General features: G+C 35.8%; 1 protein-coding gene across 1 annotated transcript in view; it reads left to right on the top strand.

The window, feature by feature from the left end:
• Positions 1–17706, top strand: part of ST8SIA4 (ST8 alpha-N-acetyl-neuraminide alpha-2,8-sialyltransferase 4) — a 105929-nt gene that overhangs the window by 9784 nt on the left and 78439 nt on the right. The window contains exon 3 of the mRNA XM_055565535.1: positions 8155–8412. Coding sequence (XP_055421510.1) covers positions 8155–8412 — 258 coding nt within the window. The remainder of the gene's footprint in view (positions 1–8154; positions 8413–17706) is intronic.

The following is a 17706-nucleotide window of genomic DNA, read 5'->3' as shown; positions in this document are numbered from 1 at the left end:
AAGAAGTAAACAACTAAACAGTGAGCAAATATTGAATAAGACATACAAAGTTGTCACTTCCTTTCAAGGAAATAATAATTTATAAAACCATTATTGCTCAATATGCAGTTTATAAAAATTATATAATTGCCTATCACAGTAGTGACTAGTAAGTATCAATTTGACACCTAATATAAAAAAATGTAGAATATAAAATAGCTAGTTAGTGGTTTAACTTTCTTTTTAAGTCCAACCTAAAACTAATCTTAAAGTATTTTGGTTATTTTCCTTTGTTTTTCCCCACACCTGTAGCATTTATGAAGAACCATATTAAATTTGTGTCGGTGAGTGGGTGTGGGCCTATTTTACAAGTGTTTTCAAAATTCGACTTTGAAGTTTTTGATTAAGACATTAAAACTAGTCAATTTTGATCTTACATGGTTGAACAGTGCTTACAAATCTTTCTCATTTTTGAAATCTCATTAAACTTATAATGCTCTTGTGACATTCCTAATAAATTATTTATCTATTTGCATTAAAATGTGAAACAGTCACTGAAGATAAATTGTTTTCCCGTACTTTTGTAGACATGCTTTTCTTTCTTATTACTAATTCTTCCAGCCCTATATACACTCTGCTGCTTGCATATGCTCATCAAGAAAGGATTCATATATATTCATCAAACAACTGTACCTCTGAGGAGTTATCTGAGAGAGATGATTTCATATATTAGTTCATTGTACTTTGAAAACTCATCGAGATTTTGGGAGGTTTACACATCCCACAGCTAACTTCACAATTAAACTAATTAGCTTGGTTAAAGGCTTGATTTTATTGTTAGTAGCTTGTTCTTTACACTGTAAGCTAAGAAATGACACGTTTAAGATGCATCAGATGTTGTCAGTATATCTGTGAACTATGTACTGAGAAATTGTACTAGTCATGTCCAACATTTGTGACTTGACTTTTTTTTTTCATCTTTGGGTTGTTTCTTTTTGTTCCCTCATTTTTCATGTGTTGACTGGAAATCTAAAGAATTACAATACCAGGTATAAATGTACGGAAATGTATGAGCTCAGCTGCTGCTGCTGCTAAGTCGCTTCAGTCGTATTCGACTCGGTGCGACCCTGTAGATGGCAGCCCACCAGGCTCCCCCGTCCCTGGGATTCTCCAGGCAAGAACACTGGAGTGGGTTGCTCATCAGAACCAGAATAAGCACATCATGATTAGTCAGCAAATAGATCTTCAACTCTTAGTGTCATTATATAACAAAGTTCTTCACGGGATAAAGTTGGTAGGTTGACTAACCATAACAGCAAATTTGTATGTGCTCCGGCTGTCAACAATAATTTGCTGTTGCAGGCACTGATTTACTTTAGAAGAAGGTCCATATACAGTTCCACTTGTTCAGTAAGTGACCATCTTGGGTCTCACAGGGCGCTAGTTCCCCGGTCACTCTTCAAAGCCAGGCCTCTCTGACTGTGCAACCAGAGCATCTTATTATGAGATAAATATTTTGGAGGGCTCAAGTTTAATACTAAAAGTGCATACTATTAAAACACATCTTTATGTAAAGTTCACAAGGTGGAGTTTTTTTGCTCTAACATAATAAAATATAACAGTATTCATCCAGTATTGCCAAATGCTGAACCAAATATCACATGGCTGCCTGACGTGTAAATTAAACTAAAACAGGCTTTTCTTCAAGCTTTTTTGAGACAGTTTTGCCTTTTCATTTGGTTGTGTTCAGAATTTCTTTATTTTAACACTAACTAGAATATCTTTCCTATAACAACTAGAACCCTAAGCTCAGAAGCTCTAACAAGCTATAGGTTATGTTTTTGTTTTGTTTTGTTTTGTTTTCAGAGCTTTAAGGCACGTTACCTTGCATAATTAATCTTTTGAAACAAAAAATTGTCTGCTTTCTCTAGGTTTAATGAAACACTTGGCATTTCTTAAACTTTTTTTTTTTCAGTGAAAACAATTGAGTGATTTTTGTCTAGAGTCAAAAGTTTGCAAAAACTGATTCCTAATATATGTGTATCACTACCTAATTCATTTCTCAACGTGTGATGCCTTCCAGCTGTAAGATTCGCCTCACAATACTTACTGATGAAGTCAACAATGTCATTTAGATTAAACTTTAGCTGCCACAGCACGTGTGCTTGCTGTTGACAAGAAACCTACAGAGAAGAAAGAGTGGCACCTGGTGATAGGTTAGCTATATTTAACATTTCACAAGTGAAAACAATGTTTAGTAAATTAATTCCCCAGGACTCTGCAGCTGCTATTTCAAGTGGTGGGTGACGTTGAAAGGGAAGTTGTCGTTGAAAATTCAGTTGAAAAGTTTCTGTATAGCATCTATTCCTGTCAGTTTCAGTCTAAACCAGTCTTTCGGTTTAAGCCAACTTTGCCTAACAAAACATTATCTTTATGACTAACTTTTTAGTCTTACCAAAAGTGAAAAATATTTTCTGATTCTGTCAGTTTATCGTTAAGACAGTTGCTGAATTTAGGTGTTTGCTTTTCGAATAGGGTTTCAGAAGTCACATTATGCTTACAAAGTAACAGTTAAAGACCTGTAAGGAATCCTTCAGGGCTTCCCTGGTGGCTCAGATGAAATCCTGCCATTGTGTTGTTCTTTGAAGCCACACACAGAAAACACAATTCTCTGCTTTAAAAAGCTGGTAATAACTTGACCACATATTAGGAAAGCTTACACTGGTACAGCCTGCATATTCAATATTAGATTCTGTTGATTCATGCTTCCAAGTTCAGAAATTGGAGTTTTCTATCTCTTTCCAAAGGTTTTTTTTTTTTTTAAATGAGCTGTTTTCATTCATGTCAATTTTATCTTGTGAGCAAAGCATGTATGTTCCCCTTGGTAATACTTAACATGTTGTTTCAGTTCAACATAAGTACACAAGCTTTTCAGGCTTCCAATGACGTTCAGTTAATTATAATTAAGCACTAGTTTTCTTCTTTCTGGGGCTTCCCCAGTGGCTCAGCAGTAAACAATCTCCCTGAAATGCAGGAGACCTGGGTGCCATCCCTGGGTCGGGAAGATCCCCTGGAAGAGGAAATGGCAACCAGCTCCAGTATTCTTGCCTAGAAAATCCCATGGACAGAGGAGGTTCATGGGCTACAGTCCTTGGGGTCACAAAGACTTGGACACGACTAAGCACCCACTCACTTTCTTTTTTCTGCTTTTTTTTCTTCAATAGATTTATAGTCTGAACAACAATTAGACTTAGCAAATCCATATAATTTTTATATTACATTAAATCAATAATCTAAAAAATACAGCCTACTGGGGAGGAAAAAAAAACAACTAAATTTTCTTTACTGCTTCCAAACAAATATCAAGCATTTTCATCAATATTTTCACTCATTGTAATTATTTTCAGTCTTTATTGTACCCTAGACTAAGAATTTTAGCTCAGATAATATTCAAAGCATAGGTTTAAGCCCAAAGAAATGAAAAGTTTGGTTGAATGTAGGAAAAAGAATAAGCTGGAGGCATTCAAGGTCCACCTCCCCTGTTCAGCTTAAGAAAGCAAATTCTATGGCAACAATTGTTCTGAGTTTTATCTAAGAAGCTTACATTTTTATATTTCAATTAGTCTGTGTGAATTGCTGTTTTGTATTCTGTTTTGTAAAGTACTTTATTTTTACTGCTTCCATTAAAAAAAACAAAACAAAACACTGTTGAGCCTGTAAGACAGCATTGGAATAATACATACAATAATATCATCTGTACTTAATACTTATTTATCACATTAAGCATTATTTTTTCCTGAACTCTTAGAGTTCACTTTTTAAATATCAATTTTCCCTAAGAACGAATGAATTGAAGTGTTCTCTTATCTAAACTCAGAGATTTAGAGATCTGTGTTGGAAAATATTTTTACTGCTAACTTTTTATGACACAGCAAAGATACTGAGATTGGAAAGTCCCTCTTGCCATCGGTTGACAAGCATTTAAGTGTTAACGTTATGAGTAAGGGGATTTTCCCTTTTGGATTTCCAAGCTAAAGAGTCCTTTTTCAAAGCCGGACCTGTAATCTATTCACCTTAGGCTTGCAAACATACCACAACTCCTGAGTTACATCTTCAAATACCTACAGCAACTCCTTTAAATTATGTTCAAAGGAAAATGATAAACATCTTCTAGTTTGTCAATTCGACCACATCCGTGCAGTCTTTAAAGTCAAGCTTGTCATTGTCACAGGAAATGAAAAAACAATGGTTAAAATACAGGTATCAGGCATTACTTAATTTTTTCACCAGAGAAGTAAGTGGGAGTTAATATGTACAAAAGTTGATTGCTGCTCTTGGTGCTAGTTAACTTTTACGAAGAATCACATGTGCTTAACATAATGAAAGGCTTCTGAATCTTCTGCAATTCGTATGCTCCATGGTTGCTGATTTCAACAGTGATTCTCTTCTGATGTAGTCTGTACTTTGTTAAGATGACTATTATGATGCCTTATAAGGTTGGTTAATTTTAAATGTTCATTTGTAGGTCATTTATATACATTTTCCTGTATAAATTTTACCCCTTATGAACCTGATAATCCAAATATTTGATAAAAATTTTAAAAATGTCCTTTTTTTTTCAGAGCTAATGGGCATATTCCTTGTGTATCAAATCTGGACAAATAAAATATTCAGTGATCTGGTTTCCTAATTAGATCACACGTTCAAGTGGGATGTGTTTAAAGCAAACCAAAGTAAAACCAAAGGATTATGGTTTTCTTAGGGTGTATGCCCAGTAGTGGGACTGCTGAGTCATATTATAGTTTTATTTTAGTTTTTTGAGGAACCTCCAAAGTGGTTGTATCAATTTACATTCTCACCAATAGTGCAAGGGGGTTTCCTTTTCTCCACACCCTCTCCAGCATTTATTGTTTTGATGGTTTTTGATGATTACCATTCTCACCAGCGTGAGGGCCATTTGTAGTGATATGGATGATACAGATTGAAGTAAGTCAGAAAGAGAAAAAACAAGTACCACATATTAACACATGTGTATGGACTCTAGAAGAACGGTACTGATGCACCTATTTGCAGGGCAGGAATCGAGAGGCAGACGTGGAGGACATTCTTGTGGAGACGGTGGGGGAAGGAGAGAGTGGGACGAATTGAGAGGGTAGCAGTGACATTTGTAATGTCAGTTACACCTTGACTACCATGTATAAAAGAGATCGCTGGTGGGAAGCTGCTCTGTTGTACAAGGAGCTCAGCTTGTCGCTCTGTGATGATCTAGGTGGGTGGGATGGGGGAGGTTGGAGGAAGGCTCAAGAGGGAAGAAATATATGTATACATATAACTGATTCGTCTTGTAGAGCAGACACTAAAAAATTTGCAAAGCAATTATATTCCAATTAAGAAATAAATAAAAAGTAAAGGAAAGATTCTTGTTGTTCAGTAGCTGTTATGTCCAATTCTTTGTGACCCCATGCACCTGTAGCATACTAGTCTCCTCTGTCCTCCACTAACTCTCAGAGTTTGCTCAAATTCATAACCACTGAGTCGGTGATGCCATCTAACCATCTCATCCTCTGCTGCCCTCTTCTCCTTCTACCTTCAATCTTTCTGAGCTTGAGGGTATTTTCAAATGAGCCAGCTCTTCGCATCAGGTGGCCAAAGTGTTGGAGCTTCAGCTTCACCAACAGTCCTTCCAATGAATATTCAGGGTTGGTTTCTTTTCGGATTGACAGCTTTGATCTCCTTGCTGACTCGGGACTCTCAGGAGTCTTCTCTAGCACCGCAGTTCGAAAGTGTCAATTCTTCAGCACTCAGCCTTCTTTTTGGTCCAACTCTAACATCTGTACATGATTACTGGAAAAGGCATAGTTTCCACTCTCTAGATTTGTCATAGCTTTCCTTCCAAGGAGCAAGTGTCTTTCAATGTCATGGCTGCAGTCACCATCCTCAGTGATTTTGGAGCCCAAGAAAATAAAATCTGTCACTGCTTCCACTTTTCCCCTTTCTATTTGCCAAGAAGTGAAGAGACTAGACGCTATGATCTTAGTGTTTCAAATGTTCACTTTTAAGCCAGCCTTTTCACTCTCCTCTTTCACCTTCATCAAGAGGCTCTTTAGTTCCTCTTTACTTTCTGTCTTTAGAATGGTGTTAAGCAAAGATATTAGTTGTTTTACATCCCTCTTTGCTAGTCATGCTTCTGCCTTATCGGGGAATTTCCCTTTTGTTGGAGTGTTAGGAAGAGATCATATTTTTTGCTCATTAATAAAATTTACAAATAGTGATGAAGCTTAAACAGTAATATCATTAGAGGAAAATGTATCTATCATATCACAAATATTATAACAATGACTTTGTTTTGTGCTTTCTGAAAATTCAAGCTTGGAGTTAAAGCACTTCAGTAAATAATATCCAACGTCCAACTCAGAAGACTGCTTTCTCAGATTGCTTCTAGTGGGTCTCTGTTTGGTAACTTGAGGATCAAGCAGTCTTAGACTTTTGTAAGCTAGGTTAATAGATATTTCTTTGTTAATATATAGTGAAAGTCACTCAGTCGTGTCTGACTCTTTGTGACCTCATGAACCGGGGCCTGCCAGGCTCCTCTGTCCATGAGTTACTGGAGACATTTGGGAGGTCCCAAATACTGAACTTTCACACAGTTTAAATTGTAAGCCATTGCTCGAGTTACTTCCTTCTATCTCAGCTTGCAACTTGGCTGTTTCATGTCTGACTTAACCTCTTTTGGTGCCTTGCTGAAAGGGGTAACCAACATAGCTATCCAAGAGCAACAAGCTATTATATGTAGAATATGACTCTCAGGTTATTACAGACCACAGTTTTAGCAGGTACTATCCTGTATCATGCCAGGAGTCACCAGCTTTCTGGGCAACTGTATCTATTTTCTCATTTTCCATCATCTAACTTAGCATAAATGCATATATTTTTATATAGCTTCTCACATCTTTTAACCAATTTCTTTAGTAGTTAGGGGATAGGCTAAGCTTCCACAGAAAGGAGACTTTAAAATACAGTGGGTCACAGGGAGCTCGGCTTGGTGCTGTGATGACCTAGCGGTGTGGAATGGGTGGGCGGGCGCAAGGGAGGTTCAAGAGGGAGGAGATATGTGTGTACTTAGAGCTGATTCACCTTGTTGCATAGCAGAAGCTACCGCAACATTGTAAAGCAAGTATCCTCCGATTAAAACTTTTAAAAAATTCAGTGGGCCAAACAATTTGGAAGTTTCTTCCTCCTATAGGAATATACTTGATTCACTCATATCCTGTTTAAGAAAACTAACTCAGATGACCAAATCCAGCTATACTTGGGTTTGGAAACTTGGACATGTTCTAGCTGAGCATCCATGTCCCCAAGTAAAACTTAGAAGATTTGATTAGGAAAAGAGAGAAGGGAAGAAAGAACACAGAAACAGTGAGTTGTCTCTGCCATACAAGGTCCAGTATTCTATCTGTCCATGTTTTCCTCTAATATAGCCATCCAATTTCCAGGATTCTTGAGCTTGGAGGAAAACTTTCATAAGTACATATTGCTGTAGTTTTAACATTACTTTAATTACAATATACACATGATTTGGTAAATGTCAATAATTTTATTGGAACAATCAGTCCTTTAACAGAGTTAACTAAAGTATAATTCCAAACAATTTCAAGTTTCTTCTATGCACCTTAACTAGACAATATTGAACCAAATAGATGATTATGGATAATTAATAAAGGTTGGCAGAATACTATCAGGCTCAGGTAAGTCAAGTCATGGCAATAATATTTCATTTAATAAACTAATTTTCTGTTTCATAGATAGAGGGCCTTTTTCACTCCACATATAGGTGTATATAGTGTATATCTATTTACAGAATCATTGAAAAACTATGTGAAAATGACTTTTTAAAAATATATTTTATTTCCTATAGTATCAACTTAATTGGTGGTTTAATTACCAAATGCATTTCTTTATAAATGATATTACCTCATTATTGACCAGAGACGTGTTAATGAATTTTTTGTTACCTTATTGACCACATTATTGACCAGAGATGTTTCAATTTCACTTACATAACAAATTGCTTGCCACCGGCATTAATTTCTACAAAAATCCCCCAGTCAATAACGTGTCTCCAGTCCTTGGATGTGTTGTCGTTAACGGGGAACTTTGCTTGTATCTCAAATGCAGGAAGAACATTCTTCGTTTCCTAGATGCCGAGCGAGATGTCTCCGTGGTCAAGAGCAGTTTTAAGCCTGGTGACGTCATACACTATGTGCTGGACAGACGTCGGACACTAAACATTTCTCAGGATCTGCACAGCCTCCTACCTGAAGTTTCACCAATGAAAAACCGCCGATTTAAGACCTGTGCCGTTGTTGGAAACTCTGGCATTCTGCTAGATAGTGAGTGTGGAAAAGAGATCGACAGTCACAATTTTGTAATAAGGTGAGTTTTCTTCTGTTGCTAAAATGTGTAACTTCTTCAAAGACCTTTTACTTAGGACTAGAACGCTGGCAGAATATGTAAATCTAATATTAATAAAGAATTACTGAAAGCTAAACCTAGCATTCATCGACAATATCTTTATCTGTGTAGTATCCAAATTTACTCACCGTGAAATGTCAAATTAAAATTATTATATCATTGAAAGAAAAGGTGATCTTGTAGCAATAATTCACACCAGCTTGTTTTTTTATTTTTTTTGCCAAATGATAATTTTATTACATATAATACATAGAAAAACTATTTGCTAATAGATGTAATTACTTATTATAATTTAATTTATTTAATTGTTTATTACTATTACTGAATAGTTCTTCTGTGTATAATTTATAATATATTTATAATTATTCTTTTCTATTAGTGAATGAATTAATTCACTTAATTGCATTTATAAGCCATTTATATTCAATAAATTATTTTACTTATTCACAAAATTATGAACATTACTCTGCAATGATATAACAGATGTAACTTAATTTTACTGTTTTAACAATGATTATTTAGCATATTCTAGGAATATACTGTAGCAAATTTATATTTGATACCTTGGGCCAAATTGATTTCATCATTCTTTATATGTGGTATTTGTGAATGTTAGTATATTTTGATTTTTCAGTTTTCTCATGGAATTAAACATAGCTATTTGTTTTTCATTGATGTTCAACAGATATTTGATGAATCATGTGTTTGGTTAGCTTTTGATTAACTGAAAGAAAGACAACCGTAGACTTAGGATTGTAATGATGACATAGATATTATCATTTTTTAATTCTGTTATTATTTTTAAATAGATTTGTTGTTTTTTTATTTCTTCAGAAATACTTGCTAAATAAATGAAACATGTATATTGAAATATGAAATACTACAATATAAAGATAAATAGGAAAATATGCTGATTTGCCATGTTGACAAATAGCTTGAAGTCTTGAAGCTATGCGGGAATCCTGCTTGTGGTAGTATCTTGAAAAAAATTTTTTTTGAACTATGGTATTAAAAATAAATATAATAAATATTAATCATAAATAGGCCACAGTTTTTTTATAAAGCAATAATAGCCATGAAAAATCATAAGAGAACACTCAGGGAATATAATTCATAACAATGAATATTGCTACAAACATTTTGTATAACTATCTTACTTTGCTTAGTCACATGCAGGGTTAGTGATTGATTTGACATCAGTTGACCCTTTATTTATTATTATTTTTTTTAATTTTATTTTATTTTTAAACTTTACATAATTGTATTAGTTTTGCCAAATATCATTGAACTGAGAGGAAAACCCTGTGAAAATGTAGGTATACAAACAAAATTGTGTCCCAAGAGGAAACAAATTGTTTGATGAGGGAATGATGGTGGAAATGGAAACAATGAGCTTAAGACATTGAAGTCTGTATGAAGTATGGTTGGGAAGAAAAAGTAAGGCTTCTAGAATTTCTGAAGAGATTAAAATCAGAGCTCAGATAAGATGAGGAGGAAAAGATTTTAGAGTATAGAAGAAATTTCAGAAAGTAGATAATTTGTAAAGATCATTAATACTGGAGGGATACAGGATTCGAATGTATCCTGTATCCTTATTAAAAAAGACTGACTCCTTATTCCTACATCTCTTTAAACCTCAGCATTGAGATCTACATAATGCACTGGGTTCAACCTCACCTCTAACTCTGAAATTAAGATTGTAATGTCAGCTAACACCTCAACCAGAGCACATAATTATCTCTTCTTTTTTGTGGTGAGAATAATTAAGATCTTGTGTTTTCGCAGCTTTGAAGTGGGTAATGCAGTACTGTGCCTATAGTCACTAGGTTGAATTAGATCTCTTGAACTTACGTGTTTGTTGCAGGTCACTCACTAATGTTTCAGGGCTCCCCAGGCGGCACTGATGGTAAGAACCCGCCGGCCAATGCAGGAGACATAAGAGACGTGGTTCAATCCCTGGGTCAGAAAGATCCCCTAGGGGAAAAAGTGGCAACCCAAGCCATTCTTCTTCCCCGGAGAGTCCCATGGACAGAGAAGCCTGGTGGGCTACAGTCCATAGAGTCACAGAGTTGGACGTGACTGAGCGACTTAACACACGCTGACGTTTGAGCATTTGCAAATGTAGAGTGTTTTTAGGCACTGTACTTCAGAAGTTCTTTATACTTTTCTCAGCTATGATTATTTGAAAAGCTTATTAACAATATCACAATAGTGGTCAATCCTTAGTGTCCCTATGGTCTTACCAAGAAGTATAAAACCCTGAGGATAAGCATTTCAATGAAGGCATAAGATTATTGCCATAATTACTTTTTTTTTTTCCCTTTTACTCCTATTTTTACTAGTTTCTGAAACTAGAAGCTGGAATGTTCTACATTAAAATATGTACTAGGAAAGCCTAGCCTACGGATGGGTTTCTGATTTTCCAAGAAAAATTTCAGCAAGAATACATTTAACATTAGAAACAGGTAATCCCTGCAGTGAAACCTGTTTTTTTGGTCATAGTATCTAGTCTGGAAACCCATTCCTTTGAGTCTCTTGGACACAAGAGACTTCAGTGACACTTCGTTATACCAGACCTCCACCCTTCCTAGAACTCGACTCTTCCCCCGGCGTGTGGCGTATCATCCGTGTGCATCTTTCCTTCCCTGGCTGTATGTGACCTTTTGTTAGTGTCTGTTCTACTCTGCTGCTGCTGCTAAGTCGCTTCAGTCGTGTCCGACTCTGTGCGACCCCATGGACTGCAGCCTACCAGGCTCCTCCGTCCATGGAATTTTCCAGGCAAGAGTACTGGAGTGGGGTGCCATTGCCTTCTCCAGTTCTACTCTACACCAGCAGAAAGGATTTTTGCTTTAAAACTCAATCAAAACCCATTCCTTGAAACATTAATAGTTTCCCATCCAGGTCAAACTGGTTAAAGTCACAAATTCTAGTAACAAGTTTTAAAAATCTTCCAAACTTCCCGTCTTCTCAGAGCTCTGTGGTGTGCACGTGCATTTACTTAGGTACATAGTTTTAACTGGTTGTTTGCCTGTATCACCTATTGCTCCCAGGTTGTTTGTTTCTCTTTTCTTCTTGTTAGATAATAAGTTTGTTATGGGAGAGAGAACTTATGTCTGATCTCTTGCCGAGGACACTGTTGGTTCAGTGACCCCTCAAGGATCAGATGCACCCAGGTATTATGTTCAATTTGACCTCTGACATGAAGCAAAGCATGCTTTTTAGATAAAATATTCATTCAACATTAGATTTCAAACTTTATCTGTATTTTTTCTGAAGGTGCTTTAGAGGAATGCAATGCTGTCTTCTTTGTTTAATGATGTACAGAATGCACTATCACGTGCAAACAGCAATCTCTTGCTCCAAACAGTTGTCCTATTGAAAAGGAGAGCAAGGTGCATGGAATAATTGTCCTGTGAAATGTATCGGTATTTTGGGAGAATGTTATTTTTAATGTCCCACAATATTTTTAAATAAGCTGCTTAAAACTGCTCATGTTATGTGTCTGCACACGTAGTGATAGCTATACACAAGAATTGACACACACACACATCGTCATGCATTTCTTCTCTTAGAGAGATACTCCCTCAGGGGCTCTTTGTATTAGAAGTTAATCAATTAAATTAAATGCTGGGTTTGCAGGGATATTACACAAAATGGGAGTTCGATCAATATCAGGATGCTTAAAGGGGAAAAAATGAGGGTCAGAAAAATCAAAACCTTACTCTGATTCTCTAATTACTAAATATTGAACTGATTTGTAAAATCTAGGTTTCACATGTACCTAAAAAACAGAAAAATGGGCATAAAAGAAATATTTTTATTTCTTAATAAAAATGCCTGAAGTCATAATTCAAATATTAGCATTATGTCCACACGTGCTACACTTAAGACCCCTAATCTGTAATTCTTCAATCGGTGAGTACCATGCTGCAAAGAGGAGGCCAGGACAGAGTACAGGTGGTCAGTCACTCACTCAAATTGAAAATATCTCTCTTTTCTGGACTTGAAATCCTGTCTGATAGAGAAAGTTCATTAAGGATGATAAAGTTCTTGTGCTGTTAAAGATCTTGTCATATAGCTCCAGATAAGCAAAAATTCAATTTAATCTGGCACCAGTGTGTCAGATATAAACCTTCTCTCACCTCGTAAGCATTAGAAACATTGTCCTATTGATGTTAAATTCTGTATTGTATATCTGGATGGCCTGACATGCTAAATATTGGAAAGAGAGAGAGAGAGAAAATCAATGCTGCAAAGGAAGACTATTGCCCAACATAGAGTCCAGGATTTCAAGCAGAATTCATTGTCTGTGATAGTGGATGAAGTTGTATACCTTTCTATACTTTAGTTTTCTAATTTAGAAACTGATATTATTATGTGAACTATTTCTCTATTCCTGGAGTGTTACAATTTACCTGCTCATAGAACCTAGAATGGTACAATTGTCTCTGGACAATGTCAGTGTTAAATTTACCCTATATACTCATCTAAAGGTATGCTGTAAAATTTCAAGAATTTAGAGTTTGGAAGACATTTATGCATCATTTATGTATCAGTATAAGTAAAAGAAAACAGAGTTAGAAAGCTCCCTTCATGCAATCTGTTTAAAAGTATCTTTAAATACTTTCTTGGGTCTTTTTTTTTTTCCCTTTGCTTTGTGTTAGGTATAGGTATAAAGTTATTTCAACAGTTCACATCTTAGACTAAAGAATATATCTCTTTAGTGGTCAAAGTTGGATTTTGCAAAATGATATTTAAAGTGCTTTTCAATTGTCCTGCAGTTTTGGGATGCTTTCTCATTTTTTGGATGCTTTAGTCCAATGTGTATTTACAAAAAAAAGTACATTATAATATTTGTATTGTTTATACTCAAGAATGTCATAGAATTAACAAGAGTGGTTTTCTTCTTTTTTTTTTCCCTGCCACTTTATTCTTTTAACTGAAGGATAATTGCTTTACAGAATTGTGTGGTTTTCTGTCATTCATCAGCAAGAATCAGCCATAGGTAGACCCATATCCACTCTGTCCCTCCCGAACCTTCCTCCCATCTCTCTCCCCATACCACCAACAAGAGTGGTTTTTCTAATGAGAACCAGAAAAGTAAGGTATTTCCTAAAACTAACGCTGAAAGGTGCTGAAAGACCATCTTCCCTGGTTCTTCTCTCCACACCCTCCCCCCGCCCCCATCGTGGTGTGGAAGCGACTGTGCATTCTTTCCATTTTCTGGGCTTGTGTGGATGGTAGGAAATGTCAAGCATCTGCCAGTGCTGGTTTTTCATAGAAGAAGGACAGCGTCCAGCCTCATCGAAAGTAAACTGAGCCTTGCAGTATACTGTCTTTGATGCCATATGGGGGACACTGAAGTGAAGTCAAGTGAAAGTTGCTCAGTCGTGTCTGACTCTTTGCAACCCCACGGACTATACAGTCCATGGAATTCTCCAGGCTAGGATACTGGAGTGGGTAGCCTTCCAGGGGATCTTGCCAACCCAGGGATCAAACCCAGGTCTCCCGCATTGCAGGCAGATTCTTTACCGGCTGAGCCACGAAGGAAGCCCGGAGGGCACTGAGGGAGGAGTTAATAACAGTTATAGTTCACAGCTGACACATTTTGACCATCAGCTGCCGCTCCTCTGTCTCCATGCTGTGCTTAAACAGAGATGCTAGAAGCAATGAGTAAGACTTAAGTGATTCAGACATGGTTAACCAAGAGCTGCAAAACACTTTGTGTTGTTCTGGCTGCTTGAGATTTCAGTTAATTTTGTTTATTGATTGCTCTCTTTCCACCTTTCATTTATCCATTCTGTCTTGTCCCTGTCTTCCTCTCGGATAGACAACTTTGCTCATTTTTCCTTTGTTAATCATTATTCTCATCTCTTGCCATGTTTGATTAAATCCTTTCTAATTTCCTTTTCATTAGTGTTTTTTCCCTAAAAACACAGGAACAGCAAGGATAGATCACTTAAAATATCCCTTTAAATGTATACATATTTATATAAATAAATCTTTGTCATTTAGATTGAGATTCTGAACTAGCAGCATTGACATCAGTTGGAAGCTTGTTGGAAATACAGAATGTCAAAACTTGCAAAAGACCTGCTAAGTCAGAATGTGCATTTGATCACGGTGCCTTGGTGCTTCTTTTGTGCGTTAAGGTTTGCCATGTATTAGAATTCCCAATATGGCTAAACAGCATGCTCTAGAGAAGCTGGGACTACCCAGTATGTCTGCTTTATGTAGCCTGTATCTTCAATAATCTAGCACCAAATTTGATACATTGAGACATGTGCTGTTTATTGAATGAAAGAATTAATGTAGGATTTGAGAAATTTTTGGTTTGTATTCAAGTTTTATTGTATTAAATTTATACACTACTGAATTTCAAAATTAATATTTAAGAAGAGTCATGTATAAGGTTATTTATGGTCATTTAAACCTTTACAGCAGAAGGCAATGGCTCCCCACTCCAGTACTTTTGCCTAGAAAATCCCATGGACAGAGGAGCCTGGTGGGCTGTAGTCCATGGGGTCGCAAAGAGTCGGACATGACTGAGCGACTTCACTTTCACTTTTCACTTTTCACTTTCATGCATTGGAGAAGGAAATGGCAACCCACTCCAGTGTTCTTGCCTGGAGAATCCCAGGGACAGGGAAGCCTGGTGGGCTGCCGTCTATGGGGTCGCACAGAGTCGGACACGACTGAAGTGACTTAGCAGCAGCAGCAGCAAACCTTTACAATTAAAAAGAAAATATAGAAATATGAGTAATATAATGAAATGTACTAGATGTTGGGAATCAGAAAAGCTGGGCTTTTGACAATTACTAGATTCATTATGTTGTACACCTGAAACTAATATAATATTATATATCAACTATAATTTAATAAAAAATAAAATGGAAAAAATAAAGCCATAAAATGTAATAGTGCACAAATATCTTAATTTTTAAGCATTATCATTTCCAGTGTCCAGTGATGATGATAATAATAGATGTATAATTTCAAAGTGATTTTCCAAGTATCATATGGGAAATATAATAAAGAAATGTATAAACTGTAAATCTAAACTAATGATGAATGATATTAAAGCATACCTTGCTTGAGTTAAATGTCATAGTTGAAAGTTAAATTTGTTACTGCATTTTCTAATAGCCATGACCATTGGCTGGAAATGCAAATTCTCTCTGTTTTACATAAACAAGAAGTCAGACCTTCCCCAAATTTGTCAACTTTATCAAACATGTCTATAGTTGATACTGAATAACATATTAGATAATATGAAGACACAAGAACACTACTCAAGAGTGTCTATAAAATCTGAGTGTATATAATTAGAAATAATTGTAGTGAAGTATATATTTCTTCAGGAAACCCAAGTATAAGATAAAAATGTTTTACTTTATGATGATCTAGCTTCCTAAGAGAAGGGATGAGATGTTTCACAAAATGAAAAGATGGAAGAACTGACTTACATTGACTGATCCCAGTGTATTTTTATAACTCAATCAGTGTTTCATTCTCCACTGGTAGATAATTTATGGGAAACTTTAAATCATTCTCTTTGACCTTCTATAAATGCTAACTCTTTTATAGCAAAATAGAATCTTTTCTGGGAGAAAAAATTATGCTTGCTTTTCCGTGTGTTCACAAAAATGGCCTTGTTTTTTTTTTTCTTCCACTCTCACTGAGGATGTTCATCATTAACTCAAGTGTTTTAACTGCAAACAACTAATTTTTGGTAGTGAATCTGGTACAGGCATTAGAAAGATTTTTTTTTAATTCTTATTGATTAAGATAACCACATTATATTTTAGAAATAGCAACATTGATTATTCAGTATGTTATTCATATTTTTGATCTATGAAATTTTATACTTTTCAAGAAACTACCACTGTTATTTCTATTGATTTAACCATAAAATTCATATTCTAGGTAGAAATCAGAATTTCTATTTATTTCTAATTAGTTATGGTTTTTAAAATTAACTTAGAACTAAATATGGAATTTTTGTGGATTGTGATGTGAGTTGGGCTTCACTGGTGGCTCAGTTGGTAAAGAATCCATCTGCAATGCAGGAAACCTGGCTTTGATCCCTGGGTTGGGAAGATCCCCTGGAGGAGGGCATTGCAACCCACTCCAGTATTCTTGCCTGGAGAGTTCCCATGGACAGAGGAGCCTGGTGGGCTATAGTCCATGGGATCGCAAAGAGTCAGACATGACTAAGTGATTAATAAGCACATGTGATGTGAGATAAGACTCTAACTTTTTTCCTTATAATCATGTGACTGCTAGGTTGAAAAGATTTAATCCAGAAGGAAAAAAAAAATTTTAATGGAAGTAACAATGAATTGACAAGCTATTTTAAGTTTTAAAATGCTTATCTCATTTTCTAAAAATGCAGTATTAAATACAGTTTCTTGTCTATCAATCCAACAAAGATATTTAAAATCCGTAATATTCAGCATAAAGTTATGTTGATATTGGCACTCGTATTAAATGCTTTTAAAAATGAAAACTGATACAACTTTTCCAAAACTAAGGTTGACAGTGTCCTCCAAGCCTTAAAAATAGTAGATTGCTTTATTTACCATTTCCAGTTCTAGGAATCTACCCAAATGTGAACACCTATTTAAGTATAAATGCATTTTATAACACAGAGCAAGAAAAGGATGAGTAAATCATTGTACACGTGAATGATACGTCATTCAGCACATGAAAAAGAGGAATCTCAGGCAGAGATGAGTAAGCATGGTCTTCAGAGAAGGCAGTGTTTGGGACTCCTCTGCTATTAGGTTCTTAATGAAACAGGCTGTGGAAGGGGAAATGGCAAGGTATGCTGGCCTTAAATCATGAAGGATTGTTTCACATGATATCCTATAGTCCAAAAGACGGCCTTGCAGTTTATTGGTTTATTTATTTGTTCTTGTTGGGATTTTGTTCTTCCTATTGTAAGCAGGAGAGGAATATAGAGGTAAAGAAGCATGAGCATATTTGCAAATAAAAAGACCACGATAATGAATAAATCAAAGACAAGAAAAACAAAGAGCACTCAATAAGATACTAGAGGAGGCAGATGTGATGAATTACAAATCACAGGACAGAGTAAGATGATAGACTTCAATGGGAAGAGTCATACTAATGTAAAATATGGTGGAGATCATCCTTCCCTGACACCAGAGAAGCATTAGCAAATGGGCAGTTCACCATTTCCTAGATTTTCAAAATATGGCTTCAGTTTGGGGGTTAAAGCATTTGCTACCT

The sequence above is a fragment of the Bubalus kerabau genome, chromosome 1 (assembly GCF_029407905.1).
Source record: "Bubalus kerabau isolate K-KA32 ecotype Philippines breed swamp buffalo chromosome 1, PCC_UOA_SB_1v2, whole genome shotgun sequence".
NCBI lineage: Eukaryota > Metazoa > Chordata > Mammalia > Artiodactyla > Bovidae > Bubalus > Bubalus kerabau.
Note: the sequence above shows the minus strand (reverse complement) of the source record. Positions and strands in the feature narration are given on the sequence as shown.